This window comes from Contarinia nasturtii, unplaced genomic scaffold (assembly GCF_009176525.2).
Source record: "Contarinia nasturtii isolate CC-2019 unplaced genomic scaffold, AAFC_CNas_1.1 Cnas_scaffold_533, whole genome shotgun sequence".
Lineage (NCBI taxonomy): Eukaryota > Metazoa > Arthropoda > Insecta > Diptera > Cecidomyiidae > Contarinia > Contarinia nasturtii.
In genome coordinates, this window is record NW_022197885.1 from 978,539 (window position 1) to 991,122 (window position 12,584).

At 36.0% G+C, this 12,584-nt stretch overlaps 4 protein-coding genes across 4 annotated transcripts; 2 read left to right on the forward strand and 2 right to left on the reverse strand.

The window, feature by feature from the left end:
* The first annotated feature begins 124 nt into the window (after positions 1–124).
* LOC116339684 (katanin p60 ATPase-containing subunit A-like 2) lies at positions 125–1,771 on the forward strand. Its single transcript, XM_031765711.1, has 5 exons — positions 125–145; positions 204–715; positions 787–1,075; positions 1,137–1,333; positions 1,402–1,771. The coding sequence occupies exons 1-5, from the start codon at positions 134–136 to the stop codon at positions 1,769–1,771; spliced, it is 1,380 nt and encodes a 459-aa protein (XP_031621571.1). The 5' UTR covers positions 125–133.
* Positions 1,772–1,796: 25 nt separating this feature from the next.
* On the reverse strand, positions 1,797–2,765 carry LOC116339432 (survival motor neuron protein). The gene is made up of 2 exons (XM_031765296.1): positions 2,595–2,765; positions 1,797–2,533 (listed from the first exon to the last, which is right to left on the reverse strand). The coding sequence occupies exons 1-2, from the start codon at positions 2,616–2,618 to the stop codon at positions 1,859–1,861; spliced, it is 699 nt and encodes a 232-aa protein (XP_031621156.1). The 5' UTR covers positions 2,619–2,765; the 3' UTR covers positions 1,797–1,858.
* A 355-nt stretch (positions 2,766–3,120) lies between these two features.
* LOC116339430 lies at positions 3,121–9,930 on the forward strand. The gene is made up of 6 exons (XM_031765294.1): positions 3,121–3,551; positions 4,758–6,272; positions 6,343–6,463; positions 6,533–8,930; positions 9,033–9,517; positions 9,593–9,930. The coding sequence occupies exons 1-6, from the start codon at positions 3,463–3,465 to the stop codon at positions 9,824–9,826; spliced, it is 4,842 nt and encodes a 1,613-aa protein (XP_031621154.1). The 5' UTR covers positions 3,121–3,462; the 3' UTR covers positions 9,827–9,930.
* Positions 9,931–10,111: 181 nt separating this feature from the next.
* LOC116339431 (lysosomal acid glucosylceramidase-like) lies at positions 10,112–12,464 on the reverse strand. The gene is made up of 6 exons (XM_031765295.1): positions 12,274–12,464; positions 11,592–12,204; positions 11,374–11,528; positions 11,159–11,304; positions 11,023–11,079; positions 10,112–10,959 (listed from the first exon to the last, which is right to left on the reverse strand). The coding sequence occupies exons 2-6, from the start codon at positions 12,114–12,116 to the stop codon at positions 10,193–10,195; spliced, it is 1,650 nt and encodes a 549-aa protein (XP_031621155.1). The 5' UTR covers positions 12,117–12,204; positions 12,274–12,464; the 3' UTR covers positions 10,112–10,192.
* Positions 12,465–12,584: the final 120 nt, after the last annotated feature.

Consider the following 12,584-nt stretch of genomic DNA (forward strand, 5'->3'; position numbering starts at 1 on the left):
TAATAATCGCTATTGCCATCGCAACAGCCTGTTGAGTTTATTTATTTTTGCTTTGACAATAATCGCATTGGCAACGTGCTTTGATTGTTACGTCATAAAAATGTATAAATGTGTGTTACTCATATTACCAAATATGTCGCTGGAGGTAGGAATTTTCTCGAAAATAAATGGTTTATTTCATTTAACTTAAAATTTTCTAACAGGATACAAAACAATCGCCGTTCCAACGTCAACGGAATATTTTATATTTGATTTCACAATATCTATCGAATTTTGGTTTAAAACAAACCAAATCAGCTTTATGGAATGAGGCCAGCTTATCGTCTGAATGCAAAATTTGCGACAATATCGATTTAGATACCATTTATTTGGATTTCTGTAGTTATTATCATTTGAGATTCGGTAAGTTGCCAAAAATTTTGAAGAGAGTCGAAGTTGAATGGAATGAAACAAAAGGGAAAATCAACAAAAGCAGAGGCGCTGATTCGAATTCAAATAAATCATCGGAAGAACACCAGAAAAAAGTGAAAAAAGAACCATCCGAGCATAGCACAGATAATCTTGTTATTAAAAGTTCACTTTCAAGTGCTGGCGAAGCGTATAACCATGAAAAGCACTCTGAAACCAATTCCACCGTTGATAAGTACCGCAAAGGTGTTGATATGTTTGAGCATCTTTCCGGTGAAATGCGCGATTTGGCATGTGTCATTGAGAGGTTTGTATTGTTTTCATTTAAAAAAAAAATGCCAAAATTGAAAATGAAATAAACAAAAAACATTTATTTAGACAAATCGTAAGAACGGACAATCAAATCAAGTGGAATGATATCCAAGGAAATGATCATGCTAAACAAATTTTGGTGGAAAGTGTAGTGTTACCGCTGAAATTTCCGCACTTATTCACTGGAGTGACGAAGCCTTGGAAAGGAATTTTATTACATGGTGTATCGGGTGTCGGCAAGTCTCTGCTGGCAAAGGCATTGAATTCAGAAACATTTGACGCAATTACATTTTTCAATATATCTGCCAGTACACTGATATCCAAATGGCGTGGCGAATCGGAGAAGTATGCTAAGGTAAAGTTTAATCGGTTCCTTTTACACGATTTATTTATAGTATTTTTTATAAATTTTGTAGGTATTGTTCACCATGGCAAAATCTTGTGCACCATCCATCATTTTTATCGATGAATTTGAGTCGTTGGCCTCTCATCGAGACTCACCAAATGACCATGAAGCTACAAAACGCTTTAAAAATGAGCTCCTTATCCAGATTGACGAATTGGATCTGTGTACTGGAAATGTGTTGGTGTTGGCAAATTCAAATTTACCATGGTAAAACCCATTACTATTTATCCCGGTGCAACAAACTCGTAAAATAATCAAATCAATCTTTTTTACAGGGAAATTGATGAGGCATTTTTGCGTCGATTCGAACGAAAAATCCTTATTGATCTTCCAAATGATGAAAATCGTGGTAATATAATAAATCAATTGCTACCAATAACAAAAGATTGGCCGATCAACAAAATGAAACACTTGATTGGAGCAAGCGAAGGTTTTACCGGTGCCGATTTGAAAATTGCATGCAAAGAAGCCTCGATGATACAAATACGAAACAAATTGAAATCATATAATAAATCAATTGAAAAAGTGCCCGAAGTAGTATACGAAGATCTGTTGTCATCGATAAAACAAGTTAAACCTTCAATGGAAGAATCGGCAGTGAAACATCAAAAATGGCATTCAAAATACAGAAATCAAAATGAATAATGTCGTTTAGTATAGAAAAATCGAATTGGATTTTATGTAAAATTCGTAAAACTTTATTGTTTTATAATAAATTCTTACAAAGAGGAATTACTTTCGCTTCAATGATTTCTTGTTCTTTTGTTGTTGTTTTGCTTCTTTATGGCCCTGGTACAATCCGGTATAGTAACCACTCATGTACCAAGACATGAGCATTGCTGAGAAATGTTCCGTTTCTTGTTCACCAAGTGAGTCCTTTAGCGCGGGTGGCATCGGCGGTATTGGCGGGATGGGTAGTGAATTTTTCTGCAAATCACAATTTCGGTATAGTTCTTTGGGATATACATCGTCGTCACCGTCATCAACTGGCTCTTCGGTGGCGGCATCTAGCTCTTGTTTTTGCTGCTCTTCTTCACCCCATGATGAGACCAAATCGACGATTCGAACTGTTTGCTCATTGTCGTAGCCAATAAATTTAACAACACAAACATCATTTTCATCATCGATGCTAACAATTTGGGCTTCATAATCGATATTATCGACGTTGTATGTTGCACGTACGTAATCGCCCACTTTAAACGTATCGTCACCATCGTCAGATGTGCTCATGTTTGATGCTTGTGATGGAATTATTGTTGTTGACTTTTTATTTGTATCGGCCGCAATACTTTTGGCTACATCGGCATTATTTAATTGAATTGCTTGTTCGTATGCTTTCATCAACAGTCGATCATCCCAAATGTCTTCGTTGCTTTCGCTTTTAACAAATGCTTTTCTATCCGATTTCTATAAAAATCAAAAAAATATAACAAATGTTATGAATGAACAATGAAACGTTTTATATTACCATGGATTTCTTTTTGCTGCTCATTTTTTTTTTTCGTTCACAAACGGTGTGTCGATTACAACGGTAATTGTCAGTTTTTTGTCTCCAAATTCACGTGAAATTATGTATTAAGTGCGTTATGTTTGTTCACAATGTTTATTTCATGTATTTGTGTATGACAATTGCAATCGTTTGACAAATGGTTACATAACCTCAAAATCTTGTACTAAAAACACAATACACTCAAACTTGAAATTAACCCATTTCGGTTGTTTAAAAAATTTAATAAATTTTTCATTTGAAATTGTATAAAAAATTTATTTTTAAATTTTGATTTTTTTTTAAATTTGGAGATGCTCACGACACATATAGTTCACGTGAACCAAATAGATTTTTCGTGTTCGGTCATCAACTCGCACACATAGAGAATAAGAGAGAGAGAGATCGGCCACGGTACGTGCTTAGCCAGATAGAATGACCACATTTGAATTGCACTATGTAAATCGGTTCGCACAATGCTCCGGTCGATATTGTTATTGTTGTTGTACGAGTATCGAGTTCGCGCTTGAAACAATGCGATCTCTTCATCGGTATGCTAGTTTCCATTTGGTTATTCAACATTACGGGTGCAAACGGACAAAGTCGTATTGTCAGTTTAGTCGACGGATTTTTATTAACGGGCACTCACCACAACATTTTTGAGCACAGAGAAAACATACCACAAAACGGGATTTTTTAAAAAATATATATATTTATAATTTAATTTCGACGCCATATTTGCAATCGGTTGCAATCCTTTTTTTTTGTATATTATCTAGTATTTGGAATATTTAAAATTGGTAGAACATTCAATAAAAAAATCTCAATTGCGACATAATTGCAATTGTTGATGGACAAGTGTGAAAAATCATTCAAACTGACGAAAGCAAAAAAGAACGTATCCCAAATGGGTGGACTCATGAAATGGCTGAAAAATAAGTAAGTTATTTTTGCATTCAATCTATTTTGGATGCTTTTTTTCGCATACATTTACGAATAGAATTGAAATAGTTCTGTGTGCCATTTCCCGTTGAAAATAATGAACTCAACTAAAATCTGGCAATTCATTTTTATCCGAATTGCATATGGCAGAGTGCAAAATAATAAAACAGAGAAACCACTTTTAAAGCAGATATAAAGACAGACAATTGGCGAGTCGCACCTGTTAATTTCCGGCCACATTTTACTGCATACATTTTATACGCTATAAAAAGCATCCATACCAATCTGCCAGTAAAAGAGTCACTTGCATTTTTTTGAATTTTTTTATTGTGCGCTATGATTCTATCGTTATGCTGCCGTGTTGCACGTGCGCAACATTTTCCATTTCATTTTTCGTGTATGTGTGTTTATAATGTTGAACCATTTATGGCTGTAAAATATGATAGTGAAATGCACTGGTGCATGAATCCGTTCGATATTTCAGTCTCGTTTGCACACACAATACGTAATTTAAATGATCATTTAGTCAAACATAAACTGTCGAAAATCATACACAATCTAGACAATCTCAACAGAAAGCAGCCATTATTTGAATTCACACTGAAAAAAACAACAACAAACAAACAATGAACACAAACATTTTCTTTTGAGTTAGGTCAGAGCATTGCGTGTTGAAATGTTGCGTATCGATTGTTTGGAAAGATAAATTCAGCTTTAAGAATTTTTATTACTTCTGAAAGATTGAAGTAAAAACCATAAATTTGTACTTTAAAGCGAATTGTATCGTAACAGAGAGTGGTATATGGTGTTCATCTTTTGGTATGCATGATAAAGTGATGTTATTCAAAAATGACATTTATATTGCGCGCAATGACAGTCTTTCTTGCGCCATCATAACATTTCCGTATGACTACTTAAATTACTGTAAGAAGAGAGAGACATTGGTAATTTTGTTGATCAAAATAAATCTGAATTTTTCTCATATAAATTCAAGTCTTGTGAATATGAATAAATTTTGCAATGGAAAATTATGAATGTTTCAGATTAGACAAAGGCAGATTTAATAGATCATCTCATTTAAAATTTGTTTATAACTTAATCATCTTGCAAATTCTATTATTTCATTTCCTTTCGTTTTTTTTTTTCATTTTATTCTCACGCCATTTGTCGAATAATTGAATCGAACGTGTTGTATGTGTGCAGAGACGGTACAATGCGTTTGCGTCGTCGAGAAAGTGCGCCGCACCAATTCTTCACCAAACGACAGTCGGCAAAACCGACAAGCGATGAAGCCTATCGTGAAAGTATAATTCGATTTACAAAATTCCGTGAACATGAGCGCATCCAAAGACTGTCGATGGGTGCAAATGAAATGGCCGCATACCATTCGATATCGGGTGATATGCCAAATTTTTCTGCCATAAGTACAACGCCAACCGATCAAAACCGGAATGGATCCTATCAACCAAGTACATGTCCAGCAAAATCGTATCGGAAAAAAGTGATTCCGGAAGATCATAACGATACAATGCCAACACACAATGGACATCGAACAAAAAAGTTTTGTGTTAAATTTCACATGGCTGACAGCACCGATGAAAGTGATTTTAATTTTGAAAATCGTCGTAATACACGACACTCAATGCCCGCAACCACATCAAATGCATACGGACGTGCAATACAACGAACACAAAACGCAATTGATACATCGGCAATCCTAGAAGAAGCAATCGATGACTTTGAAGATGCCCATTGCACATACAGGGGCAGTGTGAATGACGAAGAAAGTCAATCAAACTATCGAAGTCCACCGACAAAATTCTATAAACAAAATTCAAATCCATATCCAAGCGAAATGTCATCGTTGAGTACACTTTGCGATGCAACACAAGTTCCGGAAAAACCAAAACGTCTACTGTTAAACAGTAAAAAATCACGAAAACTACTAACCGAAGCTCATTTTACGCACGCATACAATGAATTCAACAATTTTGAAATACAATCACCATATTACACGGACTGTTCATCGATGATAAGTATTGCAGAGAAAAAAAATAATTTTCCATCAATTGACTCCGATAATTATGTGACCGCTGGACATCCATCGACACGATACGATTCATTTGTGAATAAACACGGCGATACGATTGAATATGCAACACCATGCGCCGAAATACCGCAATATCAAAAACGACAAGATCTACCGAATTGTCTTACATCGGACGATTCAATATTGGCAGGTGAAGTGTTTCAAGAGGATCCAAACGAATGTGTTCGAATGTTTGAGGAGAATTTTGAAAGGACGTCGAACGCATCGATTTCAATGCACGAACAATCACATGAAACTCGTCAAAGGAAGGGACATGTTAAAATCACCGACTTGGATAAGTCTACCGACAGCGCGAATACCATGGATGACACCGATATTATATCCAGAACGGAACACATCGATCATTTGAATGCTTCACAGATGATACCACCGAATCGAGTACAAACATTCCATGAAACATTGCAATTTGCCGACATAATTTGTTTGATTAGCGAATTCGATTCGATGGGACGCATGGAAAGCAAAACAGAAATGCCATTACATTTTGAATTGGGAATGTTTCGAAATACTCTTGTTACTGCTCGCAAATATCCCGATGATGATGACGAAAACGAGGATAAAATTTTGGTCGCAGAAACAGCAATCATTCGTGATGCTGAAGTGTTGAGGTAATAAAAACTGCACAAATGAGTTTTCCCCCTTTAATCGCATTGCTTTCATTACTTATTGTTTTTATAGGAAGATACGTCATCCAAATATCATCAATTTAATGGCGTTGGCTTTTGACTCGTATAAAAAAATGGCATTGATTATGGAACCAGCCAAATACACCTTGAACTATCAACTGTTTGTTGATAAGGTAAACAATTAAAATAGAGACAATAAATAGTCTAAAAAAACTTATGTTTCCTTTCTCTTTCGCCCATAGAATGGACAGTTGGAATTGGTTGAAGTGGTGACCATAGTGAAACGAGTAGCTCGAGCCGTAGCATATTTACAAGAGTGTGGAATATGCCATTCGAATATTTCGTCATTGGCGATATTAATTGGTGATAAGGTAACGGATGTTAAACTGTCATCGTTTGAATTGGCCGTTCCATACAGTTCGGATATTCAAGATGAAGTTAAATTAATGTCGATGCAACAGCCAAATCGAGTGTCATCGATTCATTCAAAGCGTTCACCAAGTTCCAAGCTGGAAGTCGAACGCTATCAACAGTCGACGAATATAGAATCCACCGAGTCATTTGTCGAAATAAGTGCAAAGTATCTGCCATATTTTACTGATTACCGTCGTAAATTAACTGTGTTTAATTATCAAGCACCCGAATTGCTGTCACTGCGCCAACGTTTTGTTTTTCCAACAAAACAATCGGATACATATGCATTGACACTGTTATTGTGGGAAATGCTAAATGAAAGCATACCATTTGGAACTTACGATGAAGCAACGTTAGTCGATCTATTGGAAAAATCATATCCGTTAAAGTATTTGCAAATCGTCGAAGAGGAGCGATGTCAACGTTTTCATGACATTCTTGAGCAAGGTTTGAAACGAAAGCCCGAAACTCGCATCGATTTGGAGAAAATGATTCGAAAATTAGAGGCCATTGAAACGGAAATCTATCGTGAAAACGAGAAGAACCAAAGTCTGATCAAATGTTGTTGTTTGAAGCCTACAAAAAGTGTTAAAAATTCACGTCAACGATCAATGCAGCAAAAGACAATAAAATACGATGAAACGCCAAATAAATCGAATGGCAAACCATTTTCGGCAATCAATGCCCTGACATCACCAGTTTATGCATTGTCCACAAAATCCGTTGAAAATAATCTATCACCATTGAATTATTCCCATTTTAATGTTGACAAAAATTTAATGAATGAGAAAAATAGCAGCACATTAAAGAAACGAAAAAAGGTCTCACCAACGAAGAACACCACTAAACGAAATGTTCGCGAATTATTTGGCGATAAAATGGTAACAACAAGTGCCAACGATGATTTAGACGCAGTCGCTTTAACACCACAAAATTCAGAGCCATTGTCATCGGGTAGACCATCAAATGAATTCAATCAAGCTATTTTACAATCAGCCATTGCAAAAGATTTGGAACTGTCACATTTGGAGGAAAGCAGTTTGCAAGAAAAATCGGTTACACCATCCAAAAATAAAATTCAACAACCATTTGGTCCGAAAGAGGTAAGCAATCACAATGACATTGAATCGAAACCGTTAAACACAAGCAATGGCTCATTCCAATTCAATATTGAGAGCTACGAGCTACCCAAATGTGCACGCAACAATCAAATTCGACGGTGTACTTGGCTATCATCAGATCAAGTGAACAATCCATCGGTGGATTACGAACCACTGGCAATGGCATCAATATCAAATTTCCGCACACAAGCCGATGACACCGTTATGCCGACGCTCAATGAAAGTAACGATAGCAATCGCAAAATGAATGTTAGCATTAAAATTGTGCACACACAATTGACACCAAATCAAAGTATGGCCCATAATGATTCATTAAAATCCATTTGTTCGGCGGCGAGTGGAATGAGTGCATCAAGTAGCGAGGATAGTTTTTCCGTTAAATCACGCATCAAATTTTTCCGTTCGCTTGAAAGTCAACCGGTTCAGCGGCGAACGCCAAACAAAAACAAACTAAGCATTAGCCGACGTTCTGAAATGTCATTCAATGAGGCGCGAAAAGCGATCGAAAGGGCACAACGCCATACATATCCGTCATCAAATCAACCGATTAGAGATGTGGATCAAAATCAACTTCTCAAAGAGATCACCGACATTAAGGCCGATATCAATAATTGTCTACTGCAAAACAGATGCTTGGCCGAGAAAAGTAGCGTTCAGTCCAATAATGTACATGAAAATAGTCAACTATTAGATAGTCTATTGCAAGCAGATCTTGAAGAGGCCGATGAGTCGGTTGTACAAATGCTCGATGATCTGTTGAGCAAAGGGAATGAGTCGCAAACAGAAGAGACTGAAAAGCGAAATTCAGTTCGTGAAACTGTTCAAAAGCTTGAGTCTTCATTGCGTAATGAAATGAATGCAAATAATACGTGTCAAACCATTAAGAATAAGTTGTTAAACGACAAAATTTTCAATCCAGACACGAAAAAGATTGGCGAATATATTCGAAAGAAGAATAAATTAGATGAGGTGACTAATGAAAAAATCGAAGATGTTATCCGTTTTGTAGTGCCATCAGAGGTGGAAAATGAAGCTGGTGCACAGCTGCCCGTCGCAGGAACAAGTACTGAACTTCCTGTCATTGAATTCAAGGAACCAAGCACAGGTATGAACTAGCTGCAATTTATATGTTCTCCATCAAATGTTACTTTTTTCATTTACATTCTGGAAAGAAACGAAAGCCTTTCATGAAATTTATGATCTTTAGATGCTGAAAATCAACAATCACAAACATTAATAAAGCGAACATTCTATCAAGAAAGTATCGTATCTGGTACGAATGTTGAAGTGCCTGAATTGCAGTCATTGCTCGTCAATTCACCAAATATGTCTGCAACATATGCATCGACCAAAAGTCGATCATCGTTTACAACACGGGTAACGCTGAATATGCGTAAGTGCCGACGCCGATCCTCGGACGTGGGTTTAATTGCTCCAAAGCAATCCGGCTACGATTTCAATACGGATGCCATTAATTCACCACATTTGGCTGAAGTAAGACATTCGATTTGTGGCAACCCATTACCCGTTCTCGGCCGAGCCAATTCGGCAATCGAAGCATCGTCCGGCCGTATGATCGATCAAATTGCGAGCGAAAAGTATGCAAATCACGCTTCAACATTAATGCTACCAAATGATCAGCTACAATCATCACTTTGTTCAAGTGTCTTAACTGGCATTTTTAATGGAAAAGTATATCTTTCGTTTGAATATTTGCAATTCTCATTAAATTCTAAACATTTTCCGTTTTTCTTTTTGTGTCGATAGCAAATCCAGTCAATTGAAGATCTTTACATAGACGATGATTTTGGTGGGATCAGTCTGGCTGCCAACATGAAGTTGATGACCAATTCGGTCGATTCATTGGATAACATAAATTTTGATATTACGGCGACTCACATATTTGAACAGAACTCTGAATCGATGTTGACTACAAATCTAAATGCCATCGAAGATGCACGTGAACACGATAGAGACGAAGCAACCGCTGAACAATCATAATAGATACATTTTGAACATTTTACTGAATGATAGAAAATCCAATTATATGAATAAATTTTTGTGCAAAATTTGCAATTTACTATTCAATATGTAAATTTATCAAGGAAGAGAGAAAAAATGTTAGAAAAATATAAATAAAAATAAATATATGAAAAGTGCATGTATTTGTACAGGGACCAAAATAGATTAAATAAGACCACCAACGTATATATATATATATTTAATTTTATAATAGAACTTCAAGAAAAGAGTCAGCAGAATAAATTACATTGTCAAGTAAAGTCTTTATTTGTTTCTTTTTCCTTAAAAAATCTTCGAATTCAATCATTTTTTTGGTCATTTTACATTGAAAATGTAACGTTAATTTTATGCATATACAAAAGTCGTAATTGAACGTGGCTCCAAACGAAATTCATAAGAGCCACGCAAGTCATCTGTAAAATCGACTATTCGCAATTTATCGGAATGATTGTAAAGAATGACAGTTACACTATTATCTGGGCATAGAAATGCAACAGTTTTTATATTAAAAGCTCTAAAACCACTCAATTCTGCTTCGATGCGCACTGAATCCGACGGTATAAATTTTGAAAAATGCGCCAGCACATAGAATATTGGCTGTTTGTAAAATTCATTTTTAGTGGTTGTATTCAAAATAACGGCAGAATCAACAGTGTTATAGATTGTATAAGTAGGTCCTCCATGTTCGTTCAACAATAAGTTCCAATCAATCCAGCCAGCAACATAATGTTGAAAGTCCTGAATCATTCCCAGTGCATAGCGCTCAGCTCGTGGCCATGAGCCTAAAATTGGGCCATGCTTCTCGAAAGGCTTGTCACCAATGCAAGATTCAGTGTTCAGTAGGATTTTATCTGGGAATTTTTCGTGTGTATGATCAAGCAATGTCGGCGAAATTAAGCGATCCCAATACCAATGAACGGCCAAACCCGAAACAAAATCCATTGCGGACTTTCCATCAAATGTACTCTTATTCAAATGTTCAAACCACCAAGGCCATGTGTAACGCTGATCGTCGCCAGCAAATAATTTTAAATCACGAAATTTTGACTTTTCCAAAAGTGATGGACCCAAATTTTCCGCAATCCATTTTCCTTGATTCCCTGGCATCCAACCTATTTTGGATAAAAGTTGATTAAATGAATGTTGGAAAAATCATAAAAAGCAATTTTACCAACCCAAACTCATGAAATGAACGAAAAACCATCCAATTTCACCATTTAGTGGCTCGTTGCCTATACAACGTAGAAAAAAATGAAATGAAAGATTTATTTGGAATAAAACTCATAATTGTGCTGTTTTTAAATCATATACCAGTTGAAAGTCCCCAAAATGTCATATTTGCATCGGCCATTAAATCTAAATATCGTACATGATAATCGGCCCACGTTTGATAAAATTCCTCTTTAAGCGCATTATAGCCTGACCATGCATTATTAGTTTTCATCCATTTTGGCGGGCTTTGAAAAAAAAAAAAAAAACAAACGTTCAATTGTACAATTATAAAGTAAAACAATGTATACATTTACCTCCATGCAGCTCCTATCAATTTGATATAATCAATGTTCGCCACTTTTTTAATAACATTTATCTGTTCGTTGCGCCGTACATCTCTTGGATCCAATTGCGTAAAATTGGACAGTTGCCGGTCATCGATCGGGTACTCATTGTAAGCCCATGGACTCTGGGAAACAAATTAATATTAATTTATGTATTTCTTTTGTGAAATTTACTAGTCACATCTAACCTGGTCAAAGTCGCACCCACCTATTGGTAACCGCATCATTGTATATCCGATTCCTTCGTCCGGTGCATAATAGTTACGATAAAGTGTATGCCGCAACGATTCTGGCATCGAGTCAAATAAATATGATACCGTCCCTGTAAAGGCGCCTCCAAATCCAACCATTTTCTGATACGTCTTATTTAGATTAATGGTCAATGAAAGTGATTCAACCGTTGTTGTTTTTGTATTACGTTTGGTGCGAAACAAATCCGAGAAACGTCTGACTCGTCTGACATTCGGTTCGATTGGCTTCGGTTTGAAGCGTCCCTTATTCACCTCGAATCTTTTTCCAGATTTTGTCGATGAAATGGTCAGGAAATCACCAAATTTCTGCGGTTTTTTCACATCCATTGTATCACAATAATCTTCATTACAAACGCACACAAATCCATCTGGATATTCTCGTAATTGACACGGTTTGTATTCACAATTCACGGAACATAACAGAAAAGTCCATAATAACAACGAATAGATTATTGTCACCATTTTACGGCTGTAATTGGAAATAATGCAAGTCCGAATAACTCTTACGTTTCGTATATTTAGAACCTGAAGTGAATCAGTTGGTTAAGAACTGTAAAGTAGAAAGCAATCGATAATAAAATTCTTAATGAGTGTTTCGTAACCTGATAAGATTACTTACAAGTGCTTTCGCTTCCATTGACAATAATATCGTAAGAACAAAAATAATTGCAAGAATATTGATAAAATTGAACGTTAACACATTTAATTTATATTGAAAGAAAGTTCTTGTGTCCACTTAATTTTAGCACTCAAATCGTCCATCAATATAAATCTATTTTATCGTTCTCTACACTTTACAGTTAATTCATTATTGATTGCGCATCAAATAAACAAAATCAGAACTTAACATAAAAAAAAATTATCGCAACGATGAATATACATTTGAACCGTCGTCGAAGTGTCATCGCAACGATGGGTGCGTTCAATGTG

Excerpts from the sequence above, each read along its gene's own strand:
- LOC116339684 (XM_031765711.1), top strand. Across the intron at positions 1,076-1,136 it reads AATCGGAGAAGTATGCTAAG|GTATTGTTCACCATGGCAAA; the intron begins GTAAAGTTTAAT and ends TAAATTTTGTAG. Across the intron at positions 1,334-1,401 it reads GCAAATTCAAATTTACCATG|GGAAATTGATGAGGCATTTT; the intron begins GTAAAACCCATT and ends TCTTTTTTACAG.
- LOC116339432 (XM_031765296.1), bottom strand. The coding sequence starts at position 2,618 with ATGAGCAGCAAAAAGAAATCCATG. Across the intron at positions 2,534-2,594 it reads GCAGCAAAAAGAAATCCATG|AAATCGGATAGAAAAGCATT; the intron begins GTAATATAAAAC and ends TGATTTTTATAG.
- LOC116339430 (XM_031765294.1), top strand. The coding sequence starts at position 3,463 with ATGGACAAGTGTGAAAAATCATTCAAACTGACGAAAGCAAAAAAGAAC. Across the intron at positions 3,552-4,757 it reads ATGAAATGGCTGAAAAATAA|AGACGGTACAATGCGTTTGC; the intron begins GTAAGTTATTTT and ends GTATGTGTGCAG. Across the intron at positions 9,518-9,592 it reads CTGGCATTTTTAATGGAAAA|CAAATCCAGTCAATTGAAGA; the intron begins GTATATCTTTCG and ends TTGTGTCGATAG.
- LOC116339431 (XM_031765295.1), bottom strand. The coding sequence starts at position 12,116 with ATGGTGACAATAATCTATTCGTTGTTATTATGGACTTTTCTGTTATGT. Across the intron at positions 11,305-11,373 it reads TTGATAGGAGCTGCATGGAG|CCCGCCAAAATGGATGAAAA; the intron begins GTAAATGTATAC and ends TTTTTTTCAAAG. Across the intron at positions 10,960-11,022 it reads CGTTCATTTCATGAGTTTGG|GTTGGATGCCAGGGAATCAA; the intron begins GTTGGTAAAATT and ends TATCCAAAATAG.